The sequence below is a fragment of the Diceros bicornis genome, chromosome X (assembly GCF_020826845.1).
Source record: "Diceros bicornis minor isolate mBicDic1 chromosome X, mDicBic1.mat.cur, whole genome shotgun sequence".
NCBI classification, from domain to species: Eukaryota; Metazoa; Chordata; class Mammalia; order Perissodactyla; family Rhinocerotidae; genus Diceros; species Diceros bicornis.
The window spans coordinates 120,418,327-120,437,826 of record NC_080781.1 but is presented as its reverse complement, the minus strand read 5'-3'; the positions used below and the strand labels follow the sequence as shown (position 1 = coordinate 120,437,826).

The 19,500-nt window shown below is 38.1% G+C and overlaps 2 protein-coding genes across 2 annotated transcripts in view; one reads left to right on the top strand and one right to left on the bottom strand.

The window, feature by feature from the left end:
- The window catches only part of FRMD7 (FERM domain containing 7), a 30,571-nt gene extending 15,759 nt beyond the window's left edge, over positions 1–14,812 (top strand). The window contains exons 6-12 of the mRNA XM_058535118.1: positions 5,215–5,329; positions 5,503–5,650; positions 8,227–8,322; positions 10,039–10,202; positions 11,519–11,587; positions 11,703–11,778; positions 12,846–14,812. Of these exons, the coding sequence (XP_058391101.1) occupies positions 5,215–5,329; positions 5,503–5,650; positions 8,227–8,322; positions 10,039–10,202; positions 11,519–11,587; positions 11,703–11,778; positions 12,846–13,940 (1,763 nt within the window). The 3' untranslated portion in view covers positions 13,941–14,812. The remainder of the gene's footprint in view (positions 1–5,214; positions 5,330–5,502; positions 5,651–8,226; positions 8,323–10,038; positions 10,203–11,518; positions 11,588–11,702; positions 11,779–12,845) is intronic.
- Positions 14,813–15,870: 1,058 nt separating this feature from the next.
- STK26 (serine/threonine kinase 26) overlaps positions 15,871–19,500 on the bottom strand; it is a 51,045-nt gene continuing 47,415 nt past the window's right edge. The window contains exons 10-12 of the mRNA XM_058536725.1: positions 19,259–19,321; positions 19,042–19,178; positions 15,871–17,664 (exon numbers count right to left, since the gene is read on the bottom strand). Of these exons, the coding sequence (XP_058392708.1) occupies positions 17,640–17,664; positions 19,042–19,178; positions 19,259–19,321 (225 nt within the window). The 3' untranslated portion in view covers positions 15,871–17,639. The remainder of the gene's footprint in view (positions 17,665–19,041; positions 19,179–19,258; positions 19,322–19,500) is intronic.

The following is a 19,500-nucleotide window of genomic DNA, read 5'->3' as shown; positions in this document are numbered from 1 at the left end:
GAGCTCACATTTTGGCAGTGGAGGTGAATCAGATGATAAAGAAAATAAGGAAATATATAATGTATGTTAGAAGGTGCTAAGTGTTGGAGAAAATAAAGTGTGGAAGGGAGATGAGGGAATTCTGGGCGTGGGTACTGAATTTTTAAATAAGCAGAAATCTGGTGAAGGAAGTTCCAGACAGAGAGAACATCCAGTGCAAAGGGCCTGAGACGAGAGTGTGCCTGGAGTGTTCAAAAAACACTAAGCAGGCTTTGTGGCTGGCTGGAACTGAGTGAAAGAGGGAGAGGATATTCCTGGAGGGCCTTAAAAGCATATAACAGACCTATAACGTTACTATAAATGAGATGCGGAGCCACAGAAGCATTGGGAGCAGAAGAGTGAAATGATCTGAATTAGGTTTTAAGAAGATCATCTTGGCTGCTCTGGTGAAAACAGAAACTTGCAATGAGTGGTAAATAAGCCATAGAGATCTAATGTACAGTACAATGAATATAGACAATAATATTGACTATAATGATGTAACGTGATAAATATCACTACAATGGCAATCATATTACAATATATAAATGTATCAAAGTAACACGCAGTACACCTTAAATTTACACAATGTTACAAGTCATTATTGAAATTTATTCAATAAAAATATGAGAAAGAAAATAGACCTTACGAGGGAATGGTGGAAGTGGGGAGACCACATAAGAGGCTATTGCAGGAGAGAGAGATGGTGGTAGTCTGGACCAGCGTGGTAACAGTGAAGATGCTCATAACATTTGCTACCTTCTGTTACTGATGATATTTACTCATTTGTATGTCGTAGGTCCCTTCCTAGATTGTCTTAGTCTTGCATGGAGAGAAAAACAAGCACAGTCTTATGTGTTCTTATGTTTTCCTTAGGGTCAACCTAGGGTCTTATGCTTAATAAACAGGAAGATTGGTCTGTGTGTGTATCTAATTTATTTTTAAAAACAGCTGTATTGAGGTATAATTTACATACCATAAAATTCACCCATTTTAAGTCTACAACTGAATGGTTTTTCGTAAATTTACAGAGTTGTGCAACCATTACCACCATGCAGTTTTAGAACATTTCCATCATGCCAAAAGAGATCTCTCATGCCTGTTTGCAGTCACTCCCTGTTCCCACGCTCAGCCCCAGCAACCACTAATTCACTTTCTATTTCTATAGATGTGCCCTTTCTGGACATTTCGTGTAATTGGAATGATAAAATATGTGGTCTTTTGCATCCAGATTTTTTTTCTCAGCATAATGTTTTTGAAATTCATTCATGTTCCAGCATGAATCACAACAGTTTGTTCCTTTCTACTGCTGAGTAGTATTCCATTTTATGGATATATCACATTTTGTTTATCTATTTACCTGATCATGGACATTTGAATTGTTTCCAGCTTAGCTGTTTTGAATTATGTTATGAACATTTATGTACAAGTCTCTGTGCGGACACATGTTTTCATTTCTCTTAGGTAGATTCCCAGGAGTGTAATTTCTTCATCTTAAGGTCAATTTATGTTTAACATTTTAAGAAACTGCCAAACTGTTCTTCAAATTGTTACAATAAAACCAGAAATGTATGAGATTTCCAATTTCTCCACATCTTCACCAACAGTTGGTATTGTCTAACTTTTTGATTATGGCCATTCTAGTGGGGATGAAGAAGTATCTCAATGCAATTATAAATAGCATTTCCCTAATGACTAATGATGTTGAGTACCTTCTCATCTGCTTAATAACCATTCCTCTGTTTTCTTTGGTAAAATGCCTATTTAAATCTTTTGCCCATTTAAAAATGGGTTGTCTTCTTATTGAATTTCAAGAGATTTTTATACATTCTGATTAAAAATCCTTTAAGAGATAAGTAATTTGCAAATTTTTCTCACAATCTGTGGCTTGACTTTTCATTTTCTTAGTGCTGTCTTTTGGAGTGCAATAGTTTTTAATTTGATGGAATTCCACTTTCTCAATATGTTTTAGTGGATCATACTTTTGGTGTTGTATCTAAGAACTCTTTGCCTAACCTAAGGTCACAAAGATTTTCTCCTAGGTTTTCTTCTAGAACTTTTATAGGTTTACCTCTTAGATTTAGGCCTATGATCCATTTTGAATTATTTTTTTGTATGTTTGTATGGTGTATATTGAGAGGTAGGAATCCAACTTCATTTTTTGCATGTGGATTTTTTTTTGTCCCATTTGTTGAAAAGCAACTACATTTCCCCATTGAATTGTCTTGGCACCTATGTCAAAAACCACCTGACCATAAATGTAAGGGCTTATTTCTAGATTCTCAACTATGTTTCATTGATCTAAATGTCCTTATGCCATTACCATACTGTCTTCTTCACTGTAGCTTTGTATTAAGCTTTGAAATAGGGAAGTGTACGTCTTCCAACTTTGTTCTTCTTTTTCAAAATTGTTTTGGTTATTTTGCACCTGTGCATTTCCATGTGAATTTTAAGATCATTCGTCAATTTCTACAAAAATGTTTGGTGGGAATTGCATTGAATTTATAGATCGATTTGGGCAGAATTACCATCTCAACAATACTGAGTCTTCTAATCCATGAACCTGAAATGTGTCTCCATTTATACAGACCTTTAAAAAATTCTCTGCACAATGTTTTGTAATTTTCAGTATACAAGTCTTATACCACTTTAGTTAGATTTATTCCTAAGTATTTTATTCTTTTTATATGCTGTTGGAAATGGAATCGTTTTCCTAGTTTCATTTTTGGATTGTTCATTGCTAGTATATGCAAATACAATTACTTTTTGTATATTAATCTTTTATCTTGCTACCTTGCTGAACTCATATATTAGTTCTACTAGAGCTTTTGTGTGAATTCTTTAGGATTTTCTACACACAGGACCGTATTGACTACAAATAAAGACAGTCTTATCTCTTCCTTTTCAGTGCAAATTCTGTATATTTCTTCTTGTTGCCTGATTGCACTAGAACCACCAGGACAATGTTGGAGAGAAGTGGCAAGAGCAGACAGTCTTGTCTTCTTTCTGGTCTTGGGGGAAAGCATTCTATTTCTCACCATTTAGTATGATTATGATGTTAGCTGTAGGTTTTTCATAGATAATCTTTATCAGGTTGAAAAAGTTACCTTCTATTTTTTGTTTGTTGAAGGTTTTTGTCATGGATTGGTGTTGGATTTTGCCCAGTGCTTTTTCTGCATCTATTGAGATGAGAGTGTAATTTTTTTGTCCTTTATTCTATGAACATAGTATATTACATTAATTAATCTTCACATGTTGAACTGATTTTGCAATCATGGGATAAATCCCACTTGGTCATGATGCATAATCCTTTTTTAAATGTTGCTGGATTCAGTTTACTAGTATTTTGTTGAGGATTTTTGTCTCTATATTCATGAGGGATATTGTTCTGTAGTTTTCTTTTCTTGTGATATCTTTGTCTGGTTTTGGTATCAGAGTAATACTGGCCTCATAGAATGAGTTGGTAAGTATCCCTTCCTCTATTTTCTGGAAGAGTTTGTGAGGGATTAGTATTTATATCTTATTTGAATATTTGATAGAATTCATCAGTGAAACCATATGGGCTTGACTGAGTTTTAATGAGATTTGTATATTTATCAATTTTGGCAAAAAATAAATAAATAGCCATTGATTTCTGTTTTTTTAAAAAAAAAGCTTGTTATATGGAGATTTTCATTATAATGTGGTTTTCCAAATATATATATACACCCCACCTGTCTAAAAATGAGCATGCCATCTGTCTAAAACACAATTGAAAACCAAGACAAAAGAGAAAATAACAAGTTTCCAGCACCCAAAATCAGTGCCCCTGTGTCTATGCATTTAACTCAATAGGAGAACACCACAGGATTCCATGGACATTGTATGTATACAATGTCCATGGAGTTGTATGTATTTACTTAGACAATTCATAAAGTGCTAATAGGTTTGAATATCTGGGTTCCCATTTTTTTCATGTTAAAATGTGAATTTTAATTGTAAAAATTGTTTTGAGTTCCCCTTTTATGGTAGATTAGAAGTCACAATTTAGAACCAAGTGGAAACCTTTTCAGGAGAAGCCAATGACCAGGAAATGATTCATATCAATCTGACAGAGAGGGAGAAGGCATAGAGATTATAAGGAAGACACAAAAATTCAAGTCAAAACAGTTTGAAGCCATTTATTGTAGGGGCAGATAATCCTATATACCTCAATTACCTTTGTAGGTGTAGTGCTATAATGGATATTGATAACAATAAACTGGAGACATCTGGAAAAGAATAGATGATGATCAAGGATAAACCACCAGTGATTTGGAAAAGCCAGAATGATTTTCCAAATGATTCATCTATTGAGGATTCCAGATAGCTGGGGTTTTACTAGATTCCCAATGTACAGAATGATGAGTGGCTGTGACTGCCTTGCATTGTAGTTGGCATTTTATTCTCCTTTCTTGATAATGTACGATCAGAGTGGAGTAAGTTTAGGGGTCTGTATTAGTTTGCTAGAGCTGCCACAACAAAATAGCACAGACTAGGTGGCTTAAATGACAGAAATTTATTTTCTCACAGTTCTGAAGGCTAGACATCCAAGATCGAAGTGTCAGCAGTTTTGGTTTCTTCTGAGGCCTTTCTCCTTGGCTTGCAGATGGTTGCCCTCTTGATGCGTCCTCACCTGATCTTTCCTCTGTGCACCTGCGTTCCTGGTGCCTCTCTGTGTGTCCAAATTCCCTCTTCTCATAAGAACACCAGTCAGATTGGATTAGGGCCCACCCTACTGTCTCATTTTAATATAATCACTTTTATAGGCCCTATTGCTAAATATAGTCACATTATGAGGTACTGGAGGTTAGGAATTCAACATATGCATTTGAAACGGGGGCACTGATCAGAAGTAGAAGAGATCATAAACAGAATGTGGGAGAAAAAAAATGACAAAATAGTCATCTGTGATCCTGGAGCCTTTCGGAACTACACTGTGTCTGTGTCTTACTATACTGAGACTTCATAGCAATCCACTGCTTCTGATTTGAAAAAGAACCAGTTAGTTCCCCCTATATCTGAAAACAGAAATATACATAACATATGGGTGGGAGGCCTAGGGCTGCATTGCCTACCAAAAAAAGGGCCGTTTGGGGGAGGTCAGAGGGTCTGCTGGGTGCTCCATTGCTTAAGTCCTCAACAGTAATGTGAAAAATGTCATTTTCTGTCATGTAGCAGAACTGGGAGACTTCCATGAAGAAACAGATAGGAAACATCTGGCACGAACCCGGTACTTACCGAACCAAGACTGTTTAGAGAGCAAGATCATGCACTTTCATCAGAAGCACATGTAAGTACTTTAACTGGCACCTGCTTCCACCAACACGGAACACTAAAAAAAGCAAGCCCTTAAGTCAGAGAAGCTTCAGGCTCAAGAAAACACTGAGCTCCTCATGGAGCTCTCAGGGGGAAAGTGCCATTCTTGCTGCATTTATTAGGCTCAAAAGTTCTTTCCTCTTGTAGTGGCAGGAGCCCAGCTGAATCTGACATTCTGCTACTGGACATAGCGAGGAAGCTTGATATGTACGGCATCAGGCCTCACCCCGCCAGTGATGGCGAAGGGATGCAGATCCACCTGGCTGTTGCACACATGGGAGTACTGGTGTTACGGGTAACAACTCTTTCCTTTCAAGTCCTTCAGCTTTGGGGGTTATCTTGGCTCAAACTTGGGTGTCCATTCCCAAGGTGAATTCACCTCTCAGTCTTACCACCAGCCAGAAAGGGAAGTGATGCTTGGAAGTGTTTTGGGTAAGTTCTCTCCCCTCAGTGTGCTTTGCTTCCATTTACAGTCTGTAACTGACTGTTTTGGCTCTGAGGAGCTCATAGGCTAGATCAGGCCAGCATGGTGGAGAGATGAAGTCAAGATGCTCTTTGGAAATTTTAGACCCTAAATAAGAATATGGATATTGGCATCCTAAAAGCTTAGGCTCTGACACAAAGTACATTCACCCTGTTCAAATCCAGCAGAAACAGCCTGAAGTGTCCAAAATGTAGTGTTCTCATTCCATTACTGGTTTCATTGGAGGTGCCCAGTGCCAGCTGGTAGGGAATTAGTGACCAACCCTGCCAGCAATTGTTGCTGTTTACTGGCTCATCTTTTCCCAAGGACTTTGTTTTCCAGGTTAGAAACCAACTCAAGGCTCTGTGATCCTCCATCATCATTAATCCTCACTCTAGGGAACTTGGCCAGAGGCTATTTTTTCAGCAGTTTTTCAGTCTATTACATCTCCTCACATGTCTGAGCATTCAATGAATTTAGATCCAAGTTAAAGTTCAAGAACACTTGCCTAATCTTCGAAATGATAGGCAGATACCTAGACAGGTTTGGGAATGAATTACTTGTGAGAGAGGAAGGGGTGACCTTAGACCCACTGACCCCCCGGACCAAATTACAGCGCTGAGCTAAGTCACAAAGCAGGTCAGGTACAGACTTGACTAAAAGAATCGCTACCTTCTCATTTATTTGGTTGTAAACTTTACAGCATGGGAGTCACATTGATGGACAAAAGACCCAATGGATCACAGCACATGTGTTCACCCAGGAGGAAATTTTTACCCATTCCACTCTAACCCCTGATCCTTGCCATTCCCTACCCCATGGGAGAAGATGGGGAGGGGAAGGGAGCAAGGCCGTCATGTTAGTTGTGATCTCTTTTAGTGTGATTACTTCTGTGGACAGTTGGGAACAATATAGCTGGTCTATTTTGTCCCACCCCAAATCCAATCAAAGAATACTTGTGTATTGAGTACCTTCTATGTGTTCTTCATTGTAGTATTCTTTCTTTAAAAAAAATCAGCATTATTAAGATATAACTTCCACACCATAAAATTCATCTGTTTTAACTGTATAATTCAGTGGGTTTGAGTACATTTACAGAGTTGGGCCAGGCACTAGAGCTACAGAGGTAAATAGGAATGATTCTGACTTCATGGAACTTGCATTCTAATAGGGGAAAGATAGACAATTCAACAAGTAATTATAAACAAATACGATGTGCTTTGTGCTAGAAGTATGAGGTGCTAAGGTAACACATGTGAAAGGGGCTTAACATTTAAGCTGAGACCTGAGGAAGTTATCCAGACCAAAGGGATAGGGTTGGCAGATGAGAGAGGGTGTTCCAGAGAAAAAGCACACAGACAAAGGCCCTGAGAAGGATGAAGGCTGGCATAATCAAAAAACTAACATTAAGCACGATACATGGCTCCTGTCATTAAGACACAATTTATTTGGAGAGATCAGAAAAATAGAGGTCAATATCAGACAGTAAGTAAGCAAGGTAATCTATCATATTTACTTATAGTTGCACAACAAGTATACACAACACACTAATAAATGTGGTTACCTGTAGAGAATGGATATGAGGGGACAGAGGCAGGGGTGGCAGTGGTGGGAGTGAGACTTGTCAATATATATATATTTGTACACCTTTGATTTTTGGACCGGGTGAACAAACAACTATCAACCAACCACCAACCAACCAACCAACCAACCAACCAACCTACCAACCAAAAGAGCAAAACTGGGCAGTCCAAGAGAGCCAGAGGAGTTCAGAGGAGTTAGAAATGGGTGTAGGCTTCGGTAATTATATAGACTATCCTAGAAGAGGTGCTACCAGAGCTGGCAAGAAGGCTTAACTATGGGGAAGGCATTCTGGGTAAGGAGAATGAGGAAACCTATGAGAAGGAAGGTACAGAGTTGGATGGATGGGTGTTTTCTAGGACCAGTGAGATAGAAGGTTGGATATTCAATATAATTGGGGCAAGAAAATCCAACCAAAAGAGTTTAGGCTTGATGATGCAGACAGAGAAGTGTTATTGAAGGTGTTTGAGTAAATGGGGTGACAGGATAAATAGGATTTTTTTAAGCAGTTGAATCTGGAAACATGGGAAGGAGTGAGATTAGAGAAGCTATTGAAGTAATCTTTTTCTACTGTGATCTCTCTATCCTGGTTAGAAACCTTTCCCAGGCATACTCCTTTTTGCTTGCATTTCAGAGCAGCCTTGTGTCCCACCTGGAATGCCTTCTTTGGCCATAGCTTCTACCTACTATGACAGGATCACATCTGTGCAAGAGATAGATCAAAGATAGTCCTGTTCATGAAGTACATTTTCTAACAGGTTTGCATTGTGTCACAAACCAGCTTGTGCTAACATTCATCCTGAAATTTGCCATGTGTTTCATTATAGGGAAATACAAAGATCAATACTTTCAACTGGGCTAAAATCCGCAAATTGAGTTTTAAGAGAAAGCATTTTCTCATCAAGCTTCACGCCAACCTCTTGGTAAGTAGCTTTCTAATAAATTCTTTTACTTTCGGTTCACTTGAGATTTCTTGGTTGTGTCTGCAAATAATTTGAACGTGAGTGGTGAAAGCTGGCTGGCCCTGAGGGGGATATGCTCCCTCTTTTGCCTCTACATAAATAAGCCAGAGCTTTAGTCGTATCTTTACTAAAGGCAAAACACTAAGAAACCCTATTGGCAGTTCAGAATGAATGAAATAATAGGAAAATGGGGTGGCTGGGATGAAAGACAAGTCTCCTTGGAAACCATTTTTCAGGGATTTGATGAGTCAAATGGAAGTGACCAGATCTAGGACTATGGACATATTTATTTGATGTTATCTGCTCCATTTTAGAAAGTATTTTTATCTTCTTTCCTTAAGCAAAAATAATTGAATAGCTATTATATGCCAAAGCAGGATGTGGGGGGGTGAGTGTACATTAAGCAAAAGAAGCAATTATTGGTCAAGGCTGCATCGTACGGGGTAGGACGAAAGTGCCAGAAAGGATGTTCTTTTGTGACAATAAAGGAAATGAAAAATGTTTATCAACTAATTTTTTGACCTACAGAAGATCCAGTAGTTTGGGCTTCATTCCCTGGATCTTAGTCTTATGTGAAAATGTTCACGTGAGCAGTTTGGGAGACTGTCCAGTGTGAAGCTCATGAAGAGTCCCAGGGCTGCATACAGGCACCTGGAAAAGAATAAGAGAAGGGGGGACAGCAGAGTGGGTTGGCGGGGCTGCATGCATACATGGGCATATGGGGGTATATAGTGAGTCGGGGGATGGGGAAAACTTGAACTTTAAGTCTGAAAGGCTAAGCTTCCCGGGAGCAGATTAGAATATGCTAAATGAGCAATACAGAGCATCATAGAAGACGGCAGCATAGAGAGGAAGAAGTGTTTCTAGCCGGTATGTTAAAAAGACTCATGTAGGGGTCGGCCCCATGGCTTAGTGGTTAAGTGCGCATGCTCCACTACTGGCGGCCCGGGTTCGGATCCCAGATGCGCACCGACGCACTGCTTGTCCGGCCACGCTGAGGCGGCGTCCCACATACAGCAACTAAGAAGGATGTGCAACTGTGACATACAACTATCTACTGGGGCTTTGGGGAGAAAAAGGGAAAAAAAAAAAGGAGGAGGATTGGCAATAGATGTTAGCTCAGGGCCGGTCTTCCTCAGCAAAAAGAGGAGGATTGGCATGGATGTTAGCTCAGGGCTGATCTTCCTCACCAAATAAATAAATAAATAAATAAATAAATAAATAAATAAATAAATAAATAAAAGACTCATGTACATGTAATCATCCTATAAAGCCTACCATCTGTAAGGAAATCTCTTCCTCCCTCCCCTTTCCTGTTGGTCATTTATAATGTCTTGTCACCTTGAAAGGATACCTTTTGATGTCCATTTTAACCAAATTTACAACTTTATAAAAATGTTCCTGGCAGAGAAGAGGGAGGAAAAAAGCGTTTGAGGTGAGGGGGTTGTGCAAAGCAAGATTTGCTTTTAGAGAAGGCTCTGTTTTTGAGCAGTGGCCCTGTCTGTTCCTCAGATGGTTGCCAATCATTTGGTTTCAGTGGGTGTGACGCCTATAGGGAGCCAAGTAGAAAAGCAGAAGCTGCATGGGCCCCTGGGCCAATAGTTTGGAAGCGTTGGGATTTCAAGGTCTTGGATATTCTTGAAGGATGTTTTGTTTGATGGAAATTGGTTTATACAGGTGTTGTGCAAGGACACCTTGGAATTCACCATGGCCAGCCGAGATGCCTGCAAGGCTTTCTGGAAGACTTGTGTGGAGTACCATGCTTTCTTCAGACTTTCTGAAGAGCCCAAATCAAAGCCCAAAACCCTACTCTGCAGCAAAGGTTCTAGCTTCCGCTATAGGTAATTAAATATTGCACATAGGCAAACTACACACGCGACTTCTTTTCAATAACATGGAAGGCAGTAAGAGGAGCTTGAATTCTAGAAGCAATAAAGAATCCATTTCAATCACTTAAAGGATGATACCCTTTACTGCTCATTCTCTGTGTGACACATTAAATCTGTATTTCCTAACTGGGAGGCAGGGGGAGGGGAGCACTCTATTTAAGAGGTTAGATTAGAATCTCTACAAGGATGGAGGGACATATGCAGCTTGAGAAAACGTATTCAATGAACCTATTGTTTTCCTTATATGCAATTTATATGCAAGCCAGGAAAAGGAAACCTCAATAACATCCTTTTGGTGGTGGTTGGGCAAAACATAGTGTGAGAAATCACTGGAGGGCCTAAGGGATTCCAAAGGTTGAGCAATATTGCTGTAGAGGCTCCTTACTACAGGTAACACTTTGGAGGAGTGGAAGCGAGGTCTAAATAAGATCTTGTTTTTACTTGAACACACCATATTAGGAATTCTTTGGAAGAAGCTTTCAAAACTCTTAGCTAAGATAAATTCTAATCAAATGCTTCCCATAAGAAATTTTTCAAATAATGGAAGCCTGCCCCAGGAAGAACTGAGATTTTAAAAACATACTTATTTTTGATGGAATCTTTCCAAAATGTATTCTACAAATCCCTGCCTTCTTAAACAGATGCTACTGAGCATATTTTGCCCTTTTCTTAATGACCTGAGTTATTACAAACATCGCTTACTATCCTCTGCAGGCAGCTGTAGTGCAGTGATGGCCTCGGGGTGGGGGAGGCTTGTCAGACCCTGCACCCCAGTGATAAATGGCCCAGACTTTTTGGATTTTATTATTCTTGTGATTTCTTTTTTGGCTCTTGTGTTTCTCCCAGCAGTCAGCTGGCTTTCTTTGCTAATGTGTGTCTGACTAGAGCTTCTACTGTTTAGTTAGCTGTTTTTCTTTTGTCATGGATTGGAAAACCAGATAAATATCCTCATTAGAAATTGTGTGTAAATTCAGAGGTAGGGCAAAGGCCTTCAAAGAAAAGTATATTAGTTTTCAAGACTAGAATCTTTTAACTGTTATATAGCCCTGTTCAGAGGCTTTTTAAAGTTTTGGGGTTCTGAGTAGTTAAGATTGCTCCATGCCTGATCCTTGGATAAGTATTATCATTCATGTGACGGCCAAAGATCCATGACATATGTCATTCATCCAAACTCTTTTGATTTCAACAATAAATGAGGCTTTCAAGTTTTAGTCGCCTACTGGCTTACTACCAGCATTAATAAAATGATTGTCTCGTTCTAATAATAGTGGAAGAACCCAAAGGCAACTTTTGGAATATGGAAAAAAAGGCAGGTTGAAGAGCTTGCCGTTTGAAAGGTACATAGTTTTGTTTCTCTCTCTCATGTTGATTTTAAGTTGAATTTGGAGATTTATATGTATCCTGTATTCACATGAAGACCATGTCAATTCCTTCTCTGTTTGGGGATTTCAGGAAACATTATCCATCTCAGTACCATGAACGACAGTGCAGGTCCTCACCAGACCTCCTCTCTGATGTGTCAAAACAAGTAAGGTTTCTGAAAACTCCTTCTTCTTTAGATAAAAGTAATGCGCCCACATTTCAAATGCTTCCAAGAATTGATTCTGCCAGAATCTCCCAGTGTGTAAAAAGGTTACTCTGTTCAAGTAGGTTAGCCTCCTTGGGAGTTCTGTCAGCTCAGTCTTTCCAGCCAATAGAAGACCATTTAGTAAACTACCACTAGTGTGTACCTTATAGACTGGAAGCATCTGGCACATCTTTAAATTGCAACCTGTATTGCTAACATCTTGTAAAATGCAGATGCAAATGAATTTCTATGGCTTTGTATTTTTAAAACTAAAAGCTCTGCTGTTTTTACCTATGAAAATCTTAAGGCTTAGAGGAAGCTATGCGGTCTTGGGTTAAGGTTTTAAAGTACTTTTGCAACTTAATTTAGGAACGAAGTGCCCTTCTCCTGGAACTGTGAGATGATGGCTTCACTTGAGTTTTATAGTATGGACCATGTTAATTATTTTTCTTTTGCTCTCTCTGAAAAAAAATTAATTATAGGTCTCATAAACTCTCATGTCTTCAAGTCACAGGCAGTTTTTATCTGAAAGCCATCACAGAGATATAATACTGGAAGGTACCATCTAATATATGACCCTCTCATGCCATTCATAGCCCTCTTCCCCACCATTTTACAGAAAATGAGGAGGAGGCTAGAGCAGGGAGGTTAGAAGACTTGCCTAAGGTCACACAGCAAGTCAAAGGCAGAGCCAGGAAAGGAGGCAGAACTCCTGGCTCATTGATACAGCTGCTAAACCATACTGCTTGAAGTACAATGCTTGCTGAACTACACAGAGAACTCGGAGGCTGTGAGTGGGATGGCATTGAGAAAGGATAGTGTTGTATGTATTTTTTATCACATGAATTGGGATATGGTACAAGTTATTATCCTTCTGTTATATATTTATCAACCCTCGAATAGAACATGGATTGAAATGACTGTGAAAAACTACCTTTGCAAGATTCAAGGTTAATTTAGATCCCTGCCCCCACCCCAACCCAACAGTTTTTTCCTTCTTTCACCAATAATATGTCCTTTCTCTCAAGGTGGAAGATTTGAGACTAGCATATGGCAGTGGGTACTATCGAAACGTGAGTGGAGTGCACGCATCTGAGCCTGTGCTAGACAGTAGGAGGAGAAACTCTGCAGTGGAAGTGACGTTTGCAGCCAAGCTGGAGCGGTCCAAACCAGAGGCAGATCCCACACCATTACATCAGTCCCAAAGCAGTTCCTCTTTCTCTTTTATTTATACAGACCCTGTCTTTAGCGCTGACCCCGATCCTGACACTGATCCCAGAGACTACTTGGAGGAAAGGAGTCCTCTAAGCTCCTTCCAAACAAGCTGTAAGTTTGCTGACAATCACATGAGCACATCTTCTGGCCTGACAAGCAAAGTGACTCCAGCAAGGCAGCTAACTTACACAGATGTGCCCTATATCCCTTGTACTGGTCAGCAGGTTGATATTATGCCTCCTCAAGTCTTTTTTTATGTGGACAGACCACCCCAGGTGCCCCGAAGGTCTCCAATCATGGCAGAGGAAAGGGAAAGGCCAGACAGGTGTCTAGAGCCCACTGCAATGAAGCCAGCCAAAAAAAGCCCAAGGAATATCAGAATGAAGAGCTTTCAGCAAGACTTTCAAGAACTCCAAGAAGCTATGGCCAGGACTAGTGGTAGAAGCAACATCAATGTAGATCTAGAAGAGGAAGACCCAAATTTAGAAGATGCATTTGCATATAACATTCAAGAGCAAACCCCTAAACGATCCCAGAGCCAATCAGACATGAAAACTATCCGTTTTCCTTTTGGGTCAGAATTTAGACCCTTAGGGCCTTGTCCTGCTCTGAGTCGTAAAGCTGACCTGTTTACGTATATGTTTGCAGAGCAAGAGTTTCCAACAGTTCCAATGGATCGGGGAGCAGCAGAAAGATATGTAGCTAGTGAATCCAGTGATTCTGAATCAGAGATTCTTAAACCAGACTACTACTCTTTGTATGGCAAAGGAATAAGGTCACCCAGGGCCAGAATCCGCTTGTCTTCTGGTAGTCTACAGCTAGATGAAGAAGATGAAGATGTTTCTTTCAATACACCAACTGCTGAAGACAGGACTTTGCCAAAACCATGTAATTACTTTTTAACTTAAAGGTGTGAACTCTGTGAACATTTCTGGGCCAGTTCCACGTTACCAACTTAGGTAAAAAAAATAAGGAACCTTCCGCATAAACCATTTCTTTTAGTTACTATTCATTGGTATTAAGGGAATCTTCTAAGTTTTGGCACCTAGCTTATGAAAGATCCAACTGCTGCCTCATTCCTCAAGCTCCACTCTTTTATTCCCTCTGAAGGGACTCTGGAACACGCCCTCTCCTCACCAGCACTGTGGCGGGGTGAGGTGGGTATTTGTCATCTCCATTATACATTTCCCCATAGAGACACTATAAATGAAGGTCAGGCTCTTCAACACTGAAGAATGGTGACAGTGTGGGTTGGCATATAAAATTGGCTTCTGATGTCATTTAGTGATTTAGTAGATTGTGACTGTGTTGGTCATTTTGTTCTTGAACAATACTATGACTAAAGGTTTTAGTCCTCATTATTTGTGTGGGGCCCAGTAAAAATGGTTCTGTTATATGTTAAAAGACTTTAATTTTTATAACATATATTAGGGGGAGCATGGCCCTCCTATGCCTCAGGAATGAGATGGTGGCACAGATCCTCTCAACAGAACACAAGTTTATAATTCATCTAGGAACTGGCAGAATTCTAAACCTTGAAAATTCATGAATTAATCAACTTCTAAAGCCAAATATATGCCTGATGAAGATATTATGATGTTTGACTTATTACTTCTCTATCCTTAACTATCTATTATACGTAGTGAAGGATAAAAGTTAACATGTTGGTTTATCTAATCTCTCCTGCAAGAATTGATTTTTTGCTTGTTGCATGTATGTAATGTAGGCAAGGAAATGAGATGAATAGTATTTTAATAAAGAGTGATGGAAATCCATTTATTTAAAAAATAATTTGTAAGTATGATCTTCCTTTTGTTTTAATCAACTTCAGAAGTGATTGGTTCTAGCCTATTACTAAGGGAAGGGACAGAGAACAAGGAAAAAGAGGGAGGCGGGTGAAAATGCATAATAAGGGATGGAGAAGTGGTAGAATTGGGGTAGCTGAAAAGAAAAAGGATAGTACGAAAACCAGACTGAGTTAATGAACCAAAATTCTATTCTTGACCCATTCAGAATTTCTCTACTATCCCCCCCTGGAAGGTATAGCATTCTATTTGAGAACTTTATTTTGTTTATTGATTTTCTGTTAAGTACAATATATTTATAAGATAATTTTAGGTACTAACTTCAAAGAAATGATTAAATTATATAAGCAAGCTATTTTTATATACGACTTAAGGGAGAAAAGATGGATGGAATAGTTTCCTTACTCTCTTAGTCCTTACATCAGAAAAATCCCCTTTAATATACCTTACTCTACCCCTTTCCCACAGTCTAGCACCTTCCTTCTTGCTCCTGGAATCATATCCAGTAACTAACTCACAGTCTAGAATAGATATTTAATAATAAGAATATATTGAAGCCCACTCACCTATATATTAATCCTATGGATCCTCAAAGCTATGTTAAGTTCATCTTTCTTTGACCTTTTCTGTAGGAAAAACTCAAATTCCTTCAGGCTTATATGCTATTTCTCACATCAGTTTCTGGAAGTCTTTGTGAAATTTGTTTTCCCCGGAGAACTATAGGGTTCCAATCTGTATAAGATATCCTAATAAAACTATAATTAGGGTGATCATATAATTTATTGTCCAACCTAGGACATTTTTGAGTGAAAGAGAGGACGCTATTAATAATTTTGTCAGGACAGGAGGCAGAAATGAGGACGATGTTCACTGTAGCTATAATCAACGCTTAATAAAATGTGAAGAATATCTTCTAATTTTCAATGGAAACATTGGCGTTAAAGTTCCAACAATAGATTAAAGGGCAAAGGAGAAATAATTTGAAACAATTAAAATACTATACCATACCGCCCTCAAGAAAACAAACATTGAGGACCATGAAATTCAAGAATTTATTTTTAAACTCCCCAAAACACTGGTGTATGCTTCACCTAGAAACATTTTACAGGACTAATAACTATAATGAATAAGCAATACAATTTCTATCCATGATACAGTTGTGTTGTCAAGTTTCAAATAATCAATTTATAAATTTGTTGCTTTTACTTTTACAAAAATATTCATTTAATCAATGATATGAGTTGCAAAATTATTTCCAGACCTCTACAGATTATAAACTGTAATTGAATTTCAGTTACATAGCAGGTGAAAATTTTAATTGAACCATTACTTCAAAATACAATATGTTAAAAGTATTGTTACAGTACAGGCACCAATGAAAAGAATTTTCTTGGCATATGATATGACAACAACTTATTCAAGTGTCTGTATTATTACAAAAAAAGAGGAGGTAATGGGCACTTTGACTAAAAACTGTATTCTTTACTTGAAGAACATCTTTCTTCTAATATTTGGCAATTCAGATTTTTAAAAATGTCTTCTGTGCAAAAACCAAGTTGTACAGATCCAAACATTAACTATCAAAGCTAATTAATATCAATAATTCTACAACTACTGAAATATAGCCCCAGTTCAGAACTTAGGCAGGCATAATATATATACTGGGCTTAAAAGAAAAAAGGTATTACCCACATAACAGTACCATAAATATAACTGAAAATTAACTGTACAGTCTAACTTACCTTTGTACAGACAGAAATCATCCTGTACTACAGTTATTTTCATATGAACTAGAAAATGCTTATTTAAATACCCTTTCAAAATGAACAAATGCTGCTTATGTACTGGATAATTATGAAGAACAAAAATGTATAAATAGTTTATAGGACATTTTACTACCATGACAAAAATATGCTGGTGTAAATTATATTCATACCTGTTGATCAGGTATTTAATCACATGATGAACAGCTTTTTTAAGCTCTCCAAATCCAAGCATATAATATGCAATTTCAGTCGAAGATTTTAAAAATGAAGCCTGACTAATTCCTCCAGTATTACTAAAAACCCATCCTTGGCTAATTGGTATTGTTTTAAATTTCCAACCATGTTAAATAAGGGTTAATTGTCTCTTCTAAAAGAGAGGGTAAATACTGCACACCAAGAGGTACCTCTGTTGCTACACGTTGCCTATAAATGCTTCCAACACAGGGCTCTCGAATGCAATCGTCATTGAGCTGCCTGGAATTTCATACCAACTTGGTAGAAGAGTCAATACTTTTCAAAGTTTCATTTCCAAGAGCTTATGAAAAACTTCTTTTTTAAGAAGGTATGACTTGTTTCCACCTTTCCACCAACAGTCATTTTTTTAGAATATGCTTATGTTAAAAAAAAAAAAAAAGCTTTTTGAGGCTTGACGATTTACAAAAGTCGAATATTTAGGATGACTTTGAAAGACTTGTATGTTTCATGAGTGTACAGTTAACTAAAGATCAAAACATGAAAGGTATTCATCCTAGTAACTTAAGTAATAATGATACCTAAAAGCAAAACTGTATCTCAACATTGACTAGAATACTGATGAAACTATAGTATTAAAAGTTATTCCTTACAAAATAATCTCTTTAAAATACAAAATGATAAAGACCATCACAAAATAGTTGAATAGCTTCTTCCAAATCTTCAATGTTGCAAAGATCCAAAAGGCACACGGAGCTCATGAGTTAAGCATCGTTAAGCTTGAAGTAGCTTTGGTGGGTTTCTCTGGGTCCATATGAAATAGAAGCTAATAATAATAAGTTTCTTAGGGAGATTCATCTGCTGAACACCTAGGAAATTAAGAAAAACTTAAATTGATACACAATATGCATGTTTCTATTTCTCATCTGTATGAACTCTGCAATGAATGAACTGATTCAGCAAACTAAATTCTTTCTATTGAGTCTCATCATGTAGATGTTAAAATATAAAGATGTTAAAAAAATCCCTTCTGCGCCTAATTTTACAACTTCCAATTGATTTGTTTGCAAATCGGAAAAGAGAGGGGAGTTTTCCATTAAAATCTAAGGGATTTTAGGGGGTCAGCCGCGTGGGTTAGCAGTTAAGTGCGCACACTCCGCTACTGGCGGCCTGGGTTTGGATCCCGGGTGCACACCGACGCACCACTTGTCTGGCCATGCTGAAGTGGCGTCCCACATACAGCAACTAGAAGGATGTGCAACTATGACATACAACTATCTACTGGGGCTTTGGGGAGAAAGAGGGAAAAAAAACGAGGAGGATTGGCAATAGATGTTAGCTCAGGGCTGGTCTTCCTCAGCAAAAAAAAAAACAGGAGGATTGGCACGGATGTTAGCTCAGGACTGATCTTCCTCATCAAAAAACAAAAAATCTAAGGGATTTTAAAAGTGGCTTTAGTTTATAAGTGCAAGTGGGCTTTACCAGATAGGAAGACCTATGAGAGTATGTGATTTTACAGTCTGTATAGTTTGTTCCAATTTGATCCCAGTGGCATCACAAATACGAAGAAATATAAAGATGCACTGAGAAGCGATATAATGGGATTAAGGCTAAGATTAGTATTGCTTTATAACTTGCTTGAGCTAAGGAGTTGTGTGTATGTTTGTGTATGCATACAAAAGTCTTGTTTAAAAGGAGAATTTTAAAATTAAATGTGAGAACTTCACTAAATGTGAACAAAGTTAAACCAATAGTTCAGGAGACAGTATAGAAACTGAAGTCAAGGACCTTTTATTTTATAGTCTTGATTGAGTTCTTCTACCTAAAATCCTTTCCTTAACTTTTCTTATGGGGGTTACACTCATGAACTTGAGCACTGGAAATTACATGACTAGTGGCGTGATGAGAGCAGTGCAAAGAATGAAAGCATTCCTCAAGGGTGTTTATGAGGGCCAAAAGAAGAATATGCTCCGTGACCGTTTGTCTATACTCTTACTAACAGGAAAAGGGGAAAAATCCCATTTCATTCAGTGGAAAAGTACCTCGTAATGCCTGAAGATAATAATTCCAAAAACTAATGTTTAAGATGGGCAAGAAACATAACAGTTTTCAAGCATACAACTACTAAGCAGTTACTTTGCTGGGAATAATTGAAATGACTGATTCAAGGTAATTACATTGCATCATAAATGAACACCCAACAGAAAATGTAAAAATAAGTTTTAAAAATCACATTTCAAGCTTACTTCTGAAATTTTTCAATTAATTTCTTCACCATTTTATCTGTGATGCCAGGACAGGCGGCTTCAGCCACAGCAATACTTTTCTCGAGTTCTTCAATTGCCTGATTCCTGCTAGCATTATTCTCATCCTGCTGTTTAAGCTGAGAAAGATCAACAGCTATAACATTTAAAGTTACTGTACTTCTTAAAATAGATATCCAAAGCTAATGAATCTACTTACTTCAGCAAACGCAGGTGTGATTATCATAGACAAACAGCTCAGGGTTTGCACAAGGTCTTGCTCCTTTGAACAAATAGTATAGTTATACACATGAAATTGAAATAGTCATTCATGTTTTTCTTAGTTATTCTATAACAAATGTGCACTAATTTGAATCCTCCCCAAAAGACCCAATATAAGGCAAGCCTCCATGCTTTCTTCCCATCACTAATTCCCATCCATCACCCAGAAGGCGTCTAACT